The 18,850-nt window shown below is 42.5% G+C and overlaps 1 protein-coding gene across 1 annotated transcript in view; it reads right to left on the bottom strand.

The window, feature by feature from the left end:
- The window catches only part of LOC134439183 (protein kinase C-binding protein NELL1-like), a 289,261-nt gene that overhangs the window by 205,134 nt on the left and 65,277 nt on the right, over window positions 1–18,850 (bottom strand). The window contains exon 4 of the mRNA XM_063189062.1: window positions 11,701–11,871. Within this exon, the coding sequence (XP_063045132.1) occupies window positions 11,701–11,871 (171 nt within the window). The remainder of the gene's footprint in view (window positions 1–11,700; window positions 11,872–18,850) is intronic.

The raw sequence follows: 18,850 nt of genomic DNA, 5'->3' as shown, positions 1-18,850 counted from the left end.
GGTCTGCACACTGTGTATTAACTACAAAAATACTTTATTTTGGTTTTACCAGTCACAAACCATGTTCAAAAAATCATTGCTAATTGTGGATTTTGTGGTTACCCAAAAAACATGAAAACTTGTGTACAGCTGTGGTGAAATAGTTAAGGAGTTGGACTGAAGATCCAGAGAGTCAAAGAATGCGCGCACATCAGTGGCACAGGTGCTGGACCGAACGTAAGATAACTGAAAAGAAAATAAAGGTCCGCAACACTGTTAAATGCTCCCAAACATTTAATGGCACGACGTTTCGGACTAACCGTCCTTCATCAAAGTGCACTTTGATGAAGGACGGTTAGTCCGAAACGTCGTGCCATTAAATGTTTGGGAGCATTTAACAGTGTTGCGGACCTTTATTTTCTTTTCAGTTGGACTGAAGATCAGAGAGTTGCAGGTTGGAATCAGAAATACATTACATTACATTTCATTTGGTAGACGCTTTTTAACCAAAGTAACTTACAATCGAATCAAGTATGAAGGAAAAGTGTGGTCCTTCAAGGTTTTTTTTTCTTTCTCACAGAAAGAAGCATTCTTGCGCAAGCCTGCTGTTTGTAAACCACCTGTAGGAATTTTTCAGGATTCATTTTGTGTTGGTCTTGTATGCAGTGGTTTTACCAGCAAGCAGAGTGACATTGTGTGATCGGTTCAGTTTTGTAAATAAGGCTTTTATCCTATTTGCAGGAATTATTTCTCTTGCGTTGTCTCAAGGTTGCTGAGGGATTGACTTTCAAGTGGCAGACAAATAAAAAGACAGTTAATTACACCTGACAGTAAACATGTTTTCCGGTATCAATATTGTATGCCATTTTGTATCCTGACTAAGGGGTGTTAACAATTATTATTATATGGTTGTGACGTCATCTGTCGAATGCTCCATTCATTTCAACGGGGCTCCCCAACGTTCGGACGTCTGTTATTTTTCGATAACGGACGGGTTGGTCTATAACAGACCGCTGTCAATGGCAACAAGACTTTTCACTGCTAAAGCGACTTTTCAACAAGACTCTAATCAGCTGCTGTGATAGACAGCACCCGTTGTCCTGGCTACCGCTGTCAATGGCAACAAGACGTTCACTGCTAAAGCCACTGGCTTGTATACAAGTCAGTGGCTAAAGCGAATGTTTCATATCACTCCGCAGGGGGTCCGGTCTTTTGTCACTCTAATCAGCTGCTGTGATAGACAACACCTGTTGTCCTGGCTAGCCTACCTAGCTGTTGCCTAGCGGTGCATGTTCCACAACGGCACTGTTTTGTTTTGCGCAGCAACAATCTTAACATTAAATAGGTCTAAAGAAATGTCCCCGCATGTGTGAATCATTTAAGTATATCCATATAATAAGCGGGTTAACTTTCGGCGAGTCGGTCGCTTTGTGGAATAGCAGCACTTCAGAGAGAACAAGACCCCTCCGCTCCGCGTCGGGGTCTAAAGATTCTCTCTGTCGTGCTGCTATTCCACGGTAGCGACCTTCTCGCCGAACGTTAACCCTTACTTATGTAAATACATTTGACTATCGTTGGTGCTTGTGCTCTTAGCGCACTGACAGCATTTTCCACAAATAACAATTGATCTGTTTTATTACCATCAAGAGGACTCTCATCCAAAAAATAAATATAAATAAAGCACCAAGCGACGGCAGCCATTAATGGAACATGTTCCACAAATAACAATTGCTGTTTTTTATTGCCAACCTGAGGATACTCATCCCAAAATAAAAATAAATAAAGCATCGCATAATGGCATAAAAAGCGCATTACAAATTTGAGTTTGATGGATTAGCTGACACGAGAGCTCAATAATTCCTCATTACCTTAGAGACTGAGGCCTGGAGAGCAAGCAATCATACATGGGAAATCATTTGGGGAGCCTGTGTACACTCTCAGACAAGAAGCCCCTAGCCACCACTATCACCATCCACTATCACCATCTCCGTCACACACTTCAATATACAACACGCACACATACACACATACACACACACACACCAACTCCCAGCCATCTATCAGCGAAGTGGCCACATTGATTATTTCAAGCAGCCTCTTATGTGTATGAACTGTGTACAGTGTGTACAGAGTGCTGTCTCACAGTTCAAGTGAGGCTGTCTGGTCCACTTGCCTCCTTCCCACTAGAGTGGAGGACAGCACAGAGAGACCAACACAGTCAGAGACCGACTGACTGACTGACTCACAGCCACATGGGCCTTCTCTTATCTTCTTGTCTCTTCTCTGCCTCCTTCGTTTTCCCTCTCTCTCTCTTACAGTATTTTGTTTGCCGGAACATGCAGAGCTGCTAAGACCGGAGGGGACAGAGGAGTTCATTTGCATTTCTAGATCAATTCTCCATTTTCTCTATTTTCTCATTTCTCAATCAATTTTCTCATAAAACACTGTTGATAATGGATTACTGTAACTACTGGGACATCATAGATGGATTAACTACAAGCAAAGGCAGATAGGTGGTTTCCCCTTTTCTTTTAACAGTCACACTCTTCTCTTGCAGATGGTGAGCAAAAACATTGTTTTCCTGTGTTATATAAGGCTGTGTACATTTTATGTCAATATTTCCAAAGCAGGACACAGATATTGTTTGGTAAAGTCCAAACCTGTGCCTCATTATTAAGTAGTTACTGGGTTTCATAAAGCTATATTGGCGAGAGAGGGAGATTATACGGTAGCCTATAGTATATATCACCCAGCACAGTAGCGGGCATTGACAGTCATCTCATCTCGCAGTTACAGTACACAAAATTGGGAAAACACAACAAACAATTGTTGTGAGTGCACTTAAAAGGAGCCCTGAGGGGAACACATCATTGCAGTGAAAAAGAAGTTCCACTTCTCCTGAAGCCAGATTCCGAGCCACTGGTTCGTGTTCTATTAATGTTCCTCTGTTTATGGCCACACAAAACCTACACAAAAACAAAAGCAAGCTCACTATAGCCATCCATAAAATAAAACACCCGGCAAATCCTAGGGTTAGATTTGGGTTAAATGGGGCATTTGGCTTTCTCTCCCCTCCCCTCGCCTGAAGCCCTGCCCTGCTCTGCTCTGCTGGCCAGCACAGTCAGAGGTCCATCTCAAAGGCAATCCGTCCCTTCTATGCACGCACACGCACAGTCCATTTGTAGTGTTACAGCAATTTAACCCTTGGATAAAAGAAGAACCAAATGCACTTCATAGAGCGAGTGTCTCAAATTTGACTCTGATACAGTCAGGGACTGCAGATGGAAATTAGCTATATAGCTATAATCTGGCACAAGCCATCTTTTTACTTCTGTAATCAATGTGTATTGCACGTGGTCCCTGTTGAACTAAACTAAATAAACTAAACTAAACTAAACTAAACTACAGTATGAAATGTAGAGTTGTATGAGAGCTAAAATAACACTCATGCATACAGAGTTAACCCTTGTAAGGTGTTTTTGATACATACAGTAGGAGGTGTTAGGGATCCATTGGACCTGGATCCTGTTCACGCTCATTTCCCCTTTACCCTGTTTGTGAATTTCTGTGCATGTATGTTTATGAGGGTGAGAGATACACAGAGAGAACGATGACTAGTAAGAAACTGAGTAAACGCAATCCAAGATCTCAGATTGAGCCACTAGTGCTCTTCTCATGCAAAGTTGCGACACTCACTGACACACAACTGGAGGACCCAAGAATATCTGCACTCCCTTTTCCCACATATTTCACCCTCTGCCTTGCCTACTCAACATCTGATCAGAAAGGTATCAACAGTTTAGGAAATGTATAAGCCCCCCAAATGCAACGGGGTCCACCAGACCTGGGAACACCACTTGTACAATAGAAATGTGCTGGCAGAGAGAGTAGATAAGAGAGAGGTTCCGCTGGCCCATTCTTTCTGGGTTCTACTGTCGCAAGGGGGAGGGGGGGGGAATCCCCCTTTAGGCAGACCTAAGGACTGTTCTATTCATTCTAGGAGCATTATGACACGCCCCTTTAGGCAGACCGGAACCTGGTCACGTTAGGTGCCCATAGAAACCTATTATGTTGGCATATCTCTATATAGGCCTACTTAAAGAATCTCTGGTGCTGGGGTGTAAGCAAGGGGGACTCAATAGTGTTCTTCACAGAAAATTAGCCAAGGCCAGTGAATCTCACTGTGAAAGCATAATAGTTCTTGTTTTTGTTTTTAAGCAAAAAACAACCTGGAAATGAGTCCTACAAATACAAATACCTCATAAAGGTTAATGTTAGCAAGAAATAGACCACCAAACTATAAGTACTCTAATAGCACACACATACAGGGTTTACGTACACTGGAAAGAGGTAGAGAGTTAGTGGACAGGCTATACATTATAAGTAATATAGAGAGAGAATACTTAACAATTAAATCTAAAAGTCAATTGTTTATAACTTAAACTGTTCGAAGAGACACCATGACACCTGGGAGAAAATGTCATGATGGCAGATCATGCTTTTTGCAGTGTTAGATAACTGCTGACATTTTTACACCATCAGCCATTTTTACACCATCTCTCCGAAATCTCCCCAGCCTATTCATCCTCCCAAACTTTTATACGGCGGCATGTTTGGCTCAGAGACAGAGCAGAAATTAGTCTTTGAGGAAGGGGAGGATCTAGTGGTGTGCGCGCGCGCGCGCGTGTGTGTGTGTGTGTGTGTGTGTGTGGGTGTGTGTGTGTGTGTGTGTGTGTGTGTGTGTGTGTGTGTGTGTGTGTGTGTGTGTGTGTGTGTGTGTGTGTGTGTGTGTGTGTGTGTGTGTGTGCCACAAAGGCATCTTAAGCTTAGGCCCTGGCAGCCTTTATTGCATGTGTCATCCTCAGCAGCATGGATGACTTCACTTTCTCTCTATGGAGCCGACAACAGCCTCAAACTCTTGTACAGAGCACCACACTGCAGCATGAAGACAAGCAGATTAATGCTCAGGTTCACATGCACGCGCACACGCACACACACACGCATGGACGCACGAACACACACACACACTCTCTCTCTCTCTCTCTCTCTCTCTCTCTCTCTCTCTCTCTCTCTCTCTCTCTCTCTCTCTCTCTCTCTCTCTCGCTCTTTCTCTCTCTCTCTCTCTCTCTCTCTCTCTCTCTCTCTCTCTCTCACTCACACACACACACACACACACACACACACACACACATGTAAATATAATTAATACAAATTATTCATGTTAACACATTCACTACCAAGTCACGTAAAAATACGTTTAGCCTCCCAAACGTTGGCTCCCAAACCGTAAAATTACGTTTTTACATTTTTTTATTGGATTCTGAATCTACACATTCTAATGCACATTCTGTGTGATTTTCGTAATAATCTGATGAACAGAAATGACATAGATCATGAAAACTCCTACAAAGTCAAAACTCCTACAAAGTCAGGATCTGGATTTTTCATCATCTGTGCATTTTATTACACACAGTATTTGAGTTTTATTATAGCCAGTCAAACCACTTCCTGATCACGTCACGTCATGTCTCGAGATACTTCCTGGGCTGGAGAATCAAAACACACTTGCCTTGCTAGCTAGCCTATTCCTAAACATATGGAAGGATTAGGAGTTTTGCTGCCATCAGGATAGGTGTAAAATGGAAGGTTGTAATGAAAAACAGCATGCAACACAGCAGGAAGTAACCTACTTTTGGGTGAGTACTTTGGCACGTCTACTTTTATCTACAGAACGAAAACTGCCAGTCAAGTGACATTAGCCAGCTAGCATTTCAGATGCTCTGAACTGCCTGACCAGGTGATTTTTGCACCAAAATAGTTTACTTGGAAGCTACTGGAGTTGTTCTTTGGCCGCGAAAATGCATTTAGACCCGCAATTTAAACTCGGAGAGTCAGAGCGCACCCGTGACAAAAAAGGCTTTATCTCAGTTCGAATGTTCAAAATCGCTATTTTTACCTAAACCAGTGCGCGCTTAAAGTGAAATAACTTCGGAATGGAACAAGCTAGAAACAAACCGTAAAAATATACAGACAGCTGAGTCCTTGGGCTTTCGAACAAGCCCTGGCATGTGTCTGTGGGTTAAAGACAAAATATTCGGTGGGTGTTCAAAAAATGACATAAAATTATGAAATTGGTTGGGAGTCTACGGCTGAATTCCAAAAAACGGCTGGTATTGAATGTGTTAATTAATGTAAAGAATTCATATTTTCACAACCATCTATTATCTCTCGATTATCTCTCAGCACAAAACTGTAAAAAGTTTCCACCCACATATAGTTTTCTTCCTTTGAAATGCCACCGCCAGGCGAAATTCACTCCTCATTTGTATGATATTAAACTTGGTTGAGTAACTTCGCTTTGCTTAGCACCTGTTCGCTTGCCTTCGCCTCCCTCATAGGAATGGCGAAGTTCGCTTCGCTTGGCCAAATTCGCGTCAATGTGTCCCTACCGTTAGTATTTTGGCAAATTGAGCGATGGGAATTTCCTTCATTCGGGCATGCACTGGTGGAGTGGAGTCGCTTCATTCTAATGCTGGATCACATGTCCCTTGAAATAACGAATCGTCTCATAGTTGGCAGTGAAATCATGCGTTCTGCATTGAACGAATAAGGGATCCAATTTGTTCTGTAATTTCATGAATGACTACAAATAGACATGTCAACCGCATATCAACTGTTACTGTAATCTACGTAACTGTTGTTAGCGCGATCCAGTTGAGCATACGTTCTCCCTCCCATCATGCACCTTAATGAAATAGTGCTCTGCATCTGTCTGATGGCTCTCAACTTCGCAGAATAGAAATGTACCCCTATCATTCTCATTGGAAACTCCAATGCACAGAAGTTAAAAACCTAATGCATGCACATGGCTTCTTAAATGCACTGCAGTCCCATGGCCAGCTTCACAACCCATTCTGCCTTCACCAGCTCGTCATCACTTTATTCCCTTTTGTGTATCAGAGTTAGCAATGGGAATGACTGTGAATTATTGGTATGACCATGTAGCTTTAAACATTCACTGTGATACGTTCACGTTCACTCTGAAAATACAATGTTTCATACATAGACTATCATCTATGGATATATTTTAAATGAGGGGGCATTAGGCTACTGACAGCGATGCTAATGCAGTCGTTTTTGCCAAGATAGGATAACTCTTCGAGCAACTCATCTTCTTCCAGCAGTGAGACTGTAAAATTGTATTTCAGTATACATTTACATCTATTTACTTGAAGACTACTTTCAAAACCCCAGTAAACAAATAGTGAAAAAGTGAATAGACAAGTCACCTTAGGCTAGATTACATCCCACAGTGGATGAAACTTGATGGTGTTGACAAGAGGGCCAACAGCATAGAGTAGTAGATGTTCACATGATTTCGATATGTATAATACTAATAGCCATACCATGAAAACATTCCATATTAAAAAGCTGGAATTTTCCGGTACTTCCAAAGCACAGGCACCTCATTGTTTATATCAGTGGTGCTCAAACTGTGGTACATGTACCACTAGTGGTACTTGACATGTCTCTGGTGGTACTTGGAGGAATAATTTTTTTGTGCATTGATTTGAAGGTAAATCAATTTGTTGCAGCCGAAAATGTCTCTTTATTCCACATTTTGTAATATTGAATTGCATGAATCTGAACACATAAATGCATAATTATACTAGATTGATTTAATGCGGTCATAATCACCCTGTTGTATGCTTGATGGTGCAGCACTACATATTTCAGGCTCGTGATCCTCAGTGCTGTCAACAGAAATAACACCCATCATATTAGAAATTAAGTGAAGGAAGGCCTTTACTGCGGTATTCTAATGTAGTTGTCAAGGTGGTACTCGGAGAGCTCAATATTTTCTCAGGTGGTACCTGACACAAAAAGTTTGAGAACCACTGGTTTGTATCATTGTGGGAAACTACCAGGGACAAGAGAGGATTTACAGAATAATCTCCTTTTGTCTTTCTGGCAATAAAATCAAAGTTCACTCTAAAATATATTCACTTTCCATATTTGTTACTAACTTCAAAGAAGGAGGATGATGAGGATCCGTATATGAGAAGTGATGGTGGCTAATAGCAATGAGGGCTGTGCTATCTAGAGCTCTGAATTAAAATAAAAAAATCAGGAGATGGAGAAGGAGAGAAAAAAAGAAAAGAGAGGGAGAGAGAGAGATATGAAGAGGAAAAGGAGGGAACGTGTGTGAAGAGCAGGATTTGATGACTATCCTTAAAGTAGCTTTGCTAGAGCATAAAATCGTTGAGGGGGAAGAAAACTGTGAGCCTCCAGATCTGTGGCAGATGGATTATGACGCTCTTAAATAAATGTTTATAATTAGTCCAAATTATGACATTATGAAACGCCACTGGCTAGATTGGAATAAGAAGTCATCTAGTCTGTGGGATAAAATATGTGTATACTTATTATGAATAGTTAATCGATCATACTGTACATGAAAGAAAAAACCCACCACCAAACCCCATACACAGCAAACTGTGGTGTCTTGTTGTCAGGAAAGGAAGTCAAAATATTCGGTAACACTTTCTTTGGCATGGTTTACATAAGGGTGTTAAGTCTCATACAAAGGACAATCAAGACCAATCAAGAACAATGTGTCATTCAGTTTTTGAAATGACACCCAAACAATGTGAATTTGACACCCAGAAAACTGAATGACACATTATGACAAAAGTCATTAATAACAATGAGGTGTAATTATTGTTCCTGACGTGTCGTGTCATTCTTTTGTTTGCTTCATGACAACCTTATGTAGACCCCATCAAAGAAAGTGTTACCAAATATTCCTGTTCTTACTGCCAGTTCCACTATGTTGTTACAATTCTCACGTTTCTGGATGTGACATTGAGAAAGTGGGATAACAAATTATACATTTGTCCTTATATGCTTCTCTGAGCATAGTGAAATGCTTGGCATATCCCATTTGAGAGCAAACCCTCCTTGGCATATGATACCACGGCAAATAGAGAACAACTTCTAATGGATTTCTTATTTACTCACTGCAATCACAAACAAGTTTAACAAACGATTAAAATTCATTTTCCGTGCTAAACACTCAACGTGGAAACACTGCTTCTTTTCTTATCTTAATGGTGCTGCAAGAGTGCATACCCACTGAACCTAAACAATGTTCACTTTACTTTGTGGGTTGAATATAATATCCTGAGGGCTAGAATGTATCAGAATTCAAACCAAACACTCTGTATTTTCAGCAACACCTACCGTGATAGGACACAGTTCACAAAAACTGTCTAGAGGGTTATCTGCACTTTGACGATCGGAAATGATCCTAAACACGCACACACATACACACACACCCACACACACATACTAGCACACATACACACACGCACGCACACCCACGCACACACGCACGCACACACACCTCCTGACATACGGTAATTCCGTTCGGCTTGTCAGCTTTCCTTGAGTCACAGCAAGACAAATCCCACACACACACATGCACACACACGCATGCACATGCACACACACAGAAACACTCCAAATATCACACCACTTTGCACAGTGGCTTATGTCACTGCACCTGAAAGGAGTTGGTGGCAGCCAGGGGCTTACCATTGGGACAGGAGGGATTATCAACACCATACAGGTGTGTTGTGTTGTGTTGTGTTGTGTTGTGTTGTGTTGTGTTGTGTTGTGTTGTGTTGTGTTGTGTTGTGTTGTGCTGTGTTGTGTTGTGTTGTGTTGTGTTGTGTTGTGTTGTGTTGTGTTGTGTTGTGTTGTGTTGTGCTGTGCTGTGCTGTGTTGTGTTGTGTTGTGTTGTGTTGTGTTGTGTTGTGTTGTGTTGTGTTGTGTTGTGTTGTGTTGTGTTGTGTTGCGTGACGTCGCATTGCGTCACGTAGTGTCGAGTCGCGTTGCGTTGCGTTGCACTGCGTTAATTGCGCTGTGTTACATTAATTGCGTTTTGTTGCACTGCATTGTGATATGCTGTGTTGCTATTGCATTTCCATCACTATGGCTGCTGCAACCACAACCCAATCAGCTCCTCAATAGCAGCAGAGGAGTCGAGGCGGCACAAATCCCAAAATGCCCTTTTGTGTTGCCCACACTCTGGGCTGCTAATCAACAACAACAACAACAACAGCACAACATGCAGGAATCCTCCACACAGACTCTACACACTACTAGGAATGGGGGTGAAGAGACAACATGTGAGGGGAGGTACATAATAGCTGATTGGTAGGCTGAAGCAACCTTGGGAAATAGGGGGACTGGCTTGAGTGGAGGTTACTTGATGATGCCAAATCCATTTAAATTGCTATGCCTATTCCAGCACTATCACTATCACTACCATGTATCCTCGGTCACATGTAGAATATGCAGGACAATTGTTGCCACGCTCAAAAACCATCTTCCATGACTCTCAGAAAATCCTCAGCTAACATGTGAAGCTTTAGAATGTAATTCTAACACACCTGACATACAAGCTGCATGATCTGTGCCAATAACAAAAGACACCAAACTGCATATGTGTGGAATGAAACCCTGAACATTCAGTGCACACTCTAACAAATCAACGGAAAACAAATCTTGCATTTCAGACATTTCAGCAAGCTTTCATCATCTTACAAGAAAAAAATAAAATAATACACAAATTAGGTTGATATAATTGGAGCAAAACCTCCATTAGCTGCAGTGCTGCTGCAAATATACCATACAAGAACCAGCGAAGAAAAGACCTCCATTACTATCCTTCCTCAGGACTACAATAAATCACTATCTGCACTTGATCTTTCTGAACCATGCCTCAGCAAAGCAGTAGGTCATTTGCAGCCATTCATTAATATCTAAATGGGAAGGAGGCACTACTACAGTACATAATGGGCGATCTACATAATTGAGTGCGCTTACTTGCAGTTCAGTATCCCGTATATGATCGGGATATTAATTATCCCGAATTAGCGTTTGAGCATATAAACACCTTTTCCCGACTTCAGTATCCCGAATAAGCCCTTCTTCAGGATACTGAGAAATCGGGATATACTAGGTGGAGTATTCCGTCAGAAGTCGGGATACTGACGCATGTTAACACCTTATCCCGAATACAGGGGCTTCCAATAAAACGCTGTTGGTGGTATCCAGGCTACACGCATTTGAAGAGAATTCTACAACGATCAACAATGTACACTGGGATATAACGCTCTGCGCTGATATAAACACCTTATCCCGAATATGATCATAACCAGGATATGCCTCATAATCGGGATACTGGACTGCATATAAACGCACTCATTGTTTAAACCAGGGGTGGGCAACTTTCATGATAAAGAGGGCCATATTTTTCCATCTGCACCATCGGAGGGACATATGACCACAGATCTGACTAACTTGCAGAGTTTGAGGTGCAATTGGTTGCTCACTGATTGCCGATATTCTTTGGAGGGAATAGTTCTGTATCGGCTAGAAATATAATTACACTGGATTCATTCAGTAGGGATTTTTTTTCTTTATTATTATTTTTTAATATAATGTTTTATCTACGGGCCGCACTGAGTGAGGAGGCGGGCCGCAAGTGGCCCCCGGGCCTCCAGTTGCCCATCCCTGGTTTAAACCAATGAATGTTAGCTTGTGCAGTATATCACATACCTGTTGAGACACACACCCATACATACAGTACACACATCTGCACCCATTCATGTTAGATAAGGCAGGTGTGGCTACTTTACTGTATCTCCCTACCTGTTGCAGTCCACATGCAGCAAGAGGTGGGATGCACTGATGGAGAGGGCGATCTTGTGCCACTGCCCGTCAGCCAGGCGGTAGGGGAAGGACTCGGAGCGTGGCTTCCCCTTGAAGCGGTAGTGGTAGCGGATCTCCTCTCGCACACCACTGCTCTCCAGCTCAAAGTAGCTGTTGAAGACAAGAAAAAAAGTAGTCAGAGTGTGTGTGTGTGTGTGTGTGTGTGTGTGTGTGTGTGTGTGTGTGTGTGTGTGTGTGTGTGTGTGTGTGTGTGTGTGTGTGTGTGTGTGTGTGTGTGTGTGTGTGTGTGTATGTGCATGCGTGCGTGCATGAATGCTTCATTCTGGTATTCAGGAATATATGTAGGCTATTAAAAAAAACAATTCCTCTCACAATACAATGTGTGTGTGTGTGTGTGTGTGTGCATGTGCGTGTGTAGAGTTTGAGTGTGTGTGTTCACCAATGCCTCTTTTCCACTGCCGGTTTTCGGGTAGGCCTACAGCTCGACACAGTGCGACTCGGCCGCCAGTTTTTGCTTTTTGCTTGGGCACGACACAGCTAAATCGAAAAGCAAAAGTCGCGCTGCATCATGTGCAGACATACGAACCACTAGGCCTACCAGAAAACGGGCAGTGGAAAAAAGGCACAACTGGTATGGACTGTATGTCCGCACATGATGTGTGTGCATGCATGGTGTCTGTGCTTGTACACAGGCAGGATTCTGATCTGTACAGTTCAAATTAAGAGGACAGGGAGAGAATATCCTTGTGTGAGCTCTGCACTGAGGAGCATGACATTTTATTTTTTTTCAGCACTTCATCAAGCTGCACTGCAGCTGTCTGGTAAACCTCCAAAACATCCCTCATCCATATTTATGGCCGCACGGCAAAACATGACAGCAGAAAAGCACCGGGAGCTTTACAAGATTACATTTACTAGCACCACATATATCCCTCCACTCTGTTTCCGAAAAAAGTGTAAACTGTCAGGATTGAACCCCCCCAAATCATTCCTTGTCTAACACTACAATAAAAAAAAAGAAACAAAGTTAAGTCCATGAAAACTCCAGCATGGCCAGTGTTACTCACTGCTAAGCAAAAACAAGGGCAGGGATTATCAGAAGGGACATCACCAAATAGGAGACACTCTTTTGCTCTGACCTGCGGCTCTCTCCAGTAAGTAGAGTCTCTCTCTCTCTCTCTCTCTCTCTCTCTCTCTCTCTCTCTCTCTCTCTCTCTCTCTCCAGTAAGTGGAGAGTCTCTCTCTCTCTTTCTCTCTCTCTCTCTCTCTCTCTCTCTCTCCCTCTCTCTCTCTCTCTGCTGTGCAAGGCAGTACAGTGCTGGGCTGAGGAGATATGGGGGCCTATGTGAACATTGGCATCCTCAAAAGAGTTACTATAGTGCTGCATCCTAAAGTCCCTACTGCCTTCCTTTGTAGACCTGCAGCCCAAAGGTTGGCGGTTCGACTCCCGACCCGCCAGGTTGGTGGGGGGGAGTAATTAACCAGTGCTCTCCCTCATCCTTCTCCATGACTGAGGTACCCTGAGCATGGTACCGTCCCAGCACACTGCTCCCTTCGGGGCACCATTGGGGGCTGCCCCCTTGCACGGGTGAGGCATAAGAGCAATTTCGTTGTGTGCAGTGTGTGCTATGGAGTGCTACGGAGTTTCGCACGAGGCTGCCACTTCATTTCAGTTTCAGAAAGCAAAAAAAAATAATCGGCCGTGTAGTGCATAGGAATATCCTAGTAGGCTTATAACTAGGAGGCGAATGGTACCCGATGACTTACCATATCGGGTCATTTTTGCAGTAGGCAAACGATGGCTACTTCGCTATCCCAGAGGTCTGCGGGAGGTCGACAACTGAATGGTCATTGGTCAATAGTGCCATCGGTGGCGGCCCCCCCAGCAACCAATCCGGTTCAAAGGTTGTGTAAATTTGGGTGCTGTAGTACGTCCAAATTGTTCCACTATTGTCTTGCTTTCTATATAGCTACTGGTCAGGACGTCGAGTGTTAGCTACTCGTAAGGAGGCAGTGCCCAGAAATAAAGGTACAGAACTCGTCGATGTGGCAGTACCTTCAAGGGGAGTACTACTGTGTCTCTTGATGGTTCAGTTTCTTGCAATGTCAACCAATGTGCATCTGTCACCTCTTTTTTGAGGTACCACCCAAGCGACACAATGGTACTCCCCTTAAGGGTGCTTCCACAGCGACGAGTTCTGTACCTTTATTTCTGAGAGAGAGTGCACTATAGTATTCAGATGTACCCTATGTCTCCAACAAACTGCTATACCAATCCATCCTCAGCTCTCTTCCTCCTCTCTGGCCTCCTTTTTCCCATTTTCTCTCTTTCTTTCTCTTCCTCTCTTTCCCTGTCCTTTCTTTTTCTGCTTATCTGTTTCCTCCATAGACTATATTTTCCTCATATCTCTTTTTGTCCACTCCTTCTCTCTCATCTCCAACATTTCCTCTCTTGTTTTTCTTTCTCCTTCTCAATATCTCTCTATTTCTCTATTGCTCTCCTCTGTTCATGTTGCTTTTCTCTCTGCCTCTCTCTGTCTCTCTCTCTCTCTCTCTCTCTCTCTCTCTCTCTCTCTCTCTCTCTCTCTCTCTGGTCCTGCTGGGATGTCCAGGAATAGCATCACAGCTGTGGTGAGTCTTCCGAATATCAATCTTTTTTTAATCACTCCGGGAGGACAACGAGAGTGCCGCTGACTGTGAAACCTCTAAAGCACTGCAGAGCGACACACAGCACAGAGTCACACACAGCACAGAGTCACACACAGCGCGGATATGATCAGAGACTCACACCACACTGTCACCGGCACGCAGCGGAAACGATGAGAGACTCTGTCACACGGTGGAGATGATGAGAAGTGATCCTGCAGTCTCCCACGGCCTTAAGGGAACAGCGTGTTGCATTTTTTGTGTTTTTTTATTGTCCACTTTTTTGTGGGCTGTATTTGTAGCCTATCCATGATCAAAGTGGTTCTTGCCCTTTCACTCTTGTCCTCTTCATAAATATTTACTACTACCAATTTTTCAAACTCAGTTGATGCAAAATTCAATCTACGTACGTACATGATGGGTGTTCCAACCTCAATTTTACTGTATATGGACAGAAGAAACATTCAGATACATGTACGATCAGAAGACACCAAATACTTCACCCAAATGCCCTCGCAGGTCAATCAAGCTGAGTAAAGATTGATTGTATATTCATTTTGTAATTTTGTCATTGTCAACCCAGCAAATGATGTATTAAAGTCATTAGTGTGAGCTAAATAATGTACTTAAAACAGTTGAAATTAACTTGGCACACTTCCATAAGCCACCTATTCTACTGTCATATTCACTGCTAGAGAGAAATTGAGATGGTTGAGACTCAATTCATGTTTTACACAAGCAATGACCTCTGCCCCTCCTCAGCTAGTTTCCATAGTTACCGTACCAAGGCACTTTCCGTTCCAAGGTGCTCATGTTAAACAATTAACAATACAAATTAGCAAGGATCTTTGGAGATTCGTTTTTAGAGATGTAAAGTTACATATGCAAAACTCTACAGGCCATGAATTTAATCTAAACTTAGTTGTATAAGAAAACTAGAAATGAATTCAGAGAGTGCAGACCTCCACCAAGGAAGCTGTTTAATGGAACATTTGACAATTTTACACCCAATTTTTTCAAGTCTTTATGTCTTAACGCCAAAATTTGCCCTATCCTGCAATCGTGAAGAATCTTTTAAAAAATCCTGTATCCGGATCGTGATCTGGATCACCACCAAAATTTAATCACTTCTTCCTTTTGTCATTTCGAACAACTCCATAAACTTTCATCCAAATCCGTTCAGTACTTCTTTAGTTATCCTGCTGACAGATAAACAGACAGACAGACAGACACAGACGCGACTGAAAACATAACCTCCTTGGCGAAGGTAAAAATTAATAATTGAACGCACACTAGACTTCATTACGAGGCTTTTGCTCATGAATAGCCTACAAGATGTATTTTGGAACACAGCAAAGGAGAGTGTGTAATGCCCAAAATGTACAGGGCGGTTACTTGGGCATTGGATCGTGATTAAGGCTGGGTAAAAGAATCGATTTAATCGATAATCGATCGATTTCATTTAAAATTCATATAATCGATTCACAGGGCACAAAATCGATGTTTTGGTTCTTTTTGTTTAATTTAGCTCTATGGAAAATACCCAGTAGGTATTAATCAATAAGGCCTAGGCCTATTTATTACAAATTAGCAATCTGTTAACACTGTCAAGCCACAGCCCTTTGACATTTTTATATCAAAATAGGCAATAGCATCTTTTGGGGGAAATCCTGGCACCAAGAAGGGAACGGACTGAATCGATTCGGAATGAATCGAATCGAATGGAATTGAATTGTGATTAATCGAAGAATCGAAATTGAATCGATACAGGAACATGGCTGCGATCCCCCCCCCCCAATCGAGATGTTTTCCTTTGAGTGTGTTGAGTAATGCCAATTGTCTAATATAAATGTCATAGAAATGCCTAGAACTATGAACCCATTGAGTCATTGTTCCATAGCACCACCATTGCTTCTCTGCTGCATTACTATGGCAGGAGGGGATCACCACTGACCATGTAGGGCATCATTTAGGCTATGTAGTACCATATACATAATCCCAAGACTGTCCTCAAAACTAGTTAAACACACTTTCTCATTTCCTTGCCGTCTAAACCATCTGACCTCTCAGACTTTATTATTTTCTGTCACGACATACGGTACAGCAAGCCCAGTTCCACAGGGGAGTGACAGAGACTGAGCTGGGAGCCAAGGAAAGGAAAGACGAGACACCAAATACATGGAACTCAGAGACGGGAGGGAAGGGCACAGACATCAGAAAACACTCTGCTCTGTCTGTCTTTGTAGTCCACCAACCAATCCCTGTGAAGTCCACACACACACACACACACACACACACACACACACACACACACACACACACACACACACACACACACACACACACACACACACACACACACACACACACACACACACACACACACACACACATACACATACAGTGTCTCTATGAAGCATGGGCCAGTGCCGGCGAGCTATAGCAGAGCCTTTTGAAGGGAAGAGTCAGCAGAGAGACAGGCTGCTCTCAATCCTGGAAAAGGAGAGGAGAACAGAGCTGTGCAGAGCTGAACCATGCAGTGCAGAGCCCAGCCGACGCAAGGCAAGGTGAGCGGAGCAGAGCTGAGCTTTACATCTACAAACCGTAACCTACACAGGAAATTCTGCCTTTTGAACCCCTGGAGACCAGCAATAACGATAAAACAGGCATACCGCTGTGGTGTGCGCCTCACTGAACAAGTAGCCCCTGCTGTGAGGAATGCAAAGAATAACATTAAAAACTGACACAGTATGCCAGAGGTGGGGAATGTGTAGCTCCTCTTCTGGGATCCTCTGAGCTTCAATTCTGACAGAATACTGAACAGAATGTATATAGCATAGCACTGATGTCACCTGCAGTGCTTGAATGAAACTGCAGAGGAGGACTGATATGTATCATGCATACGTACCCTCTACCCTCATCAGTACCACTTCGAGCCAAACGCAGAGCAAATATGTGAAGGTTGTAAAATGTCACCACTCCCTCAGGCTATTTACCAACCTTTGCTGACCTGACTCCTCTGGGGCATAATGCCACACTGGCGCATGTGGTTCAAAGCCGAGGAGTTCTGACACAGCTCAGAGGGTGCAAACTTTCAATCTTTCCATTTTCATGTCTGGGTAGTAGGCCTAAGTGTCTTAGCTTCAGGAAACAATAGCTAGAAACAACATCATTTCAGCACAAACACTGTGGTGTTTGGTATGAGAATGGAAAGTGTGCTTTGACTTTAACCCTTGACTCCCATTTGTGGTGTCAGCACATTCTGCATTTAAAACATTACACACATAAAGATTCCAGGTACACGCACAGTATATACATTACCATGTGTGACTGTCATTCATGCCCTCTTAAGTCTGAAAAACAAGTCAGTCCATGCAGAAGATCCAAGGACACCTAAGGCTTTTTAATGTATCAGTTTGAATGTGACAGCATTGGATAGATAAAGGAGACAAATCTGTATTTCACCAAGTCATGCTAGTTTAGTTTAATGGTTTATTTGACAGGGGCCATGTACAGGACAACTCTAGTACCAGAGTTAGCTACAAAGCTAATTTGCATCTGTGGTCCCTGGGCAATTAGCATGCTAGCATGCAAGGTCATGCTAGCACCTTTAGATTGATTTGCAGTTTTGACGGCTAACATGCTTGGCAATCTAACCATAAATACTCTGAAAAATAACAATCTGTAATTACTCATGAAAAAATATTAACCAGAGACAGTACAATTCAGAGATGTAATACATGAAACATGGTGATATTGTGCAGCCAAAGCACAAGGCAAAATCGCACACGGATAATAATAAAACTTTTGTTTCCCTTCAAGTTCTTTTTAATGTTAGTAAGCAAACAAAAAACAATGCCTGCCATGGCAATATTGTTTCTTTTCACAGTTAGCCAGTAGGACACATTTTGCTAATTGGATACAACAACCAAGGTACAGTAAATAGACATTTTTAGAAGTGGCGGAACACAGCCTTGCAGAAGAAAGCAGTAATTGACTGTTATGTTGCATTGTTTTCCACTCTGGCAAAGCAAACTCGCACTCGCACTCGCACTCGCACTTAAAACGCACTGACACCCTGTAAAAACTTGTCTTTTGGAGCAGTGAACCGACCATCTGAACCTAATTTTCCTTGAATATTGCTGACTACTAAAGCATTTCCTAGGACCATGTATTTATGCTTTAATTCACTCAGCTATTTCCAGCAATCTTTTACCCTGAGGGTGCATATAGTAACCGAAGTCATTTCTCACATTTCTCCAAAGTTCTGCAAGTTCTGAAAAGGTCCATGATATGACCAGTGATATAATATCAAATATGTCACTAAAATGTATTAGTCAATGAATAGCATACTGTTCAAGTTGCAAAGGTGTTTAGTGTAACCTGCAAACATCACTGTTTGTATCCCTACGTGTATGTATGTATGTATGTATGTATGTATGTATGTATGTATGTATGTATGTATGTATGTATGTATGTATGT

Source organism: Engraulis encrasicolus, chromosome 22 (assembly GCF_034702125.1).
Source record: "Engraulis encrasicolus isolate BLACKSEA-1 chromosome 22, IST_EnEncr_1.0, whole genome shotgun sequence".
NCBI classification, from domain to species: Eukaryota; Metazoa; Chordata; class Actinopteri; order Clupeiformes; family Engraulidae; genus Engraulis; species Engraulis encrasicolus.
The sequence above is the reverse complement of the archived record's forward strand: the minus strand, read 5'-3'. Positions and strand labels throughout refer to the sequence as shown.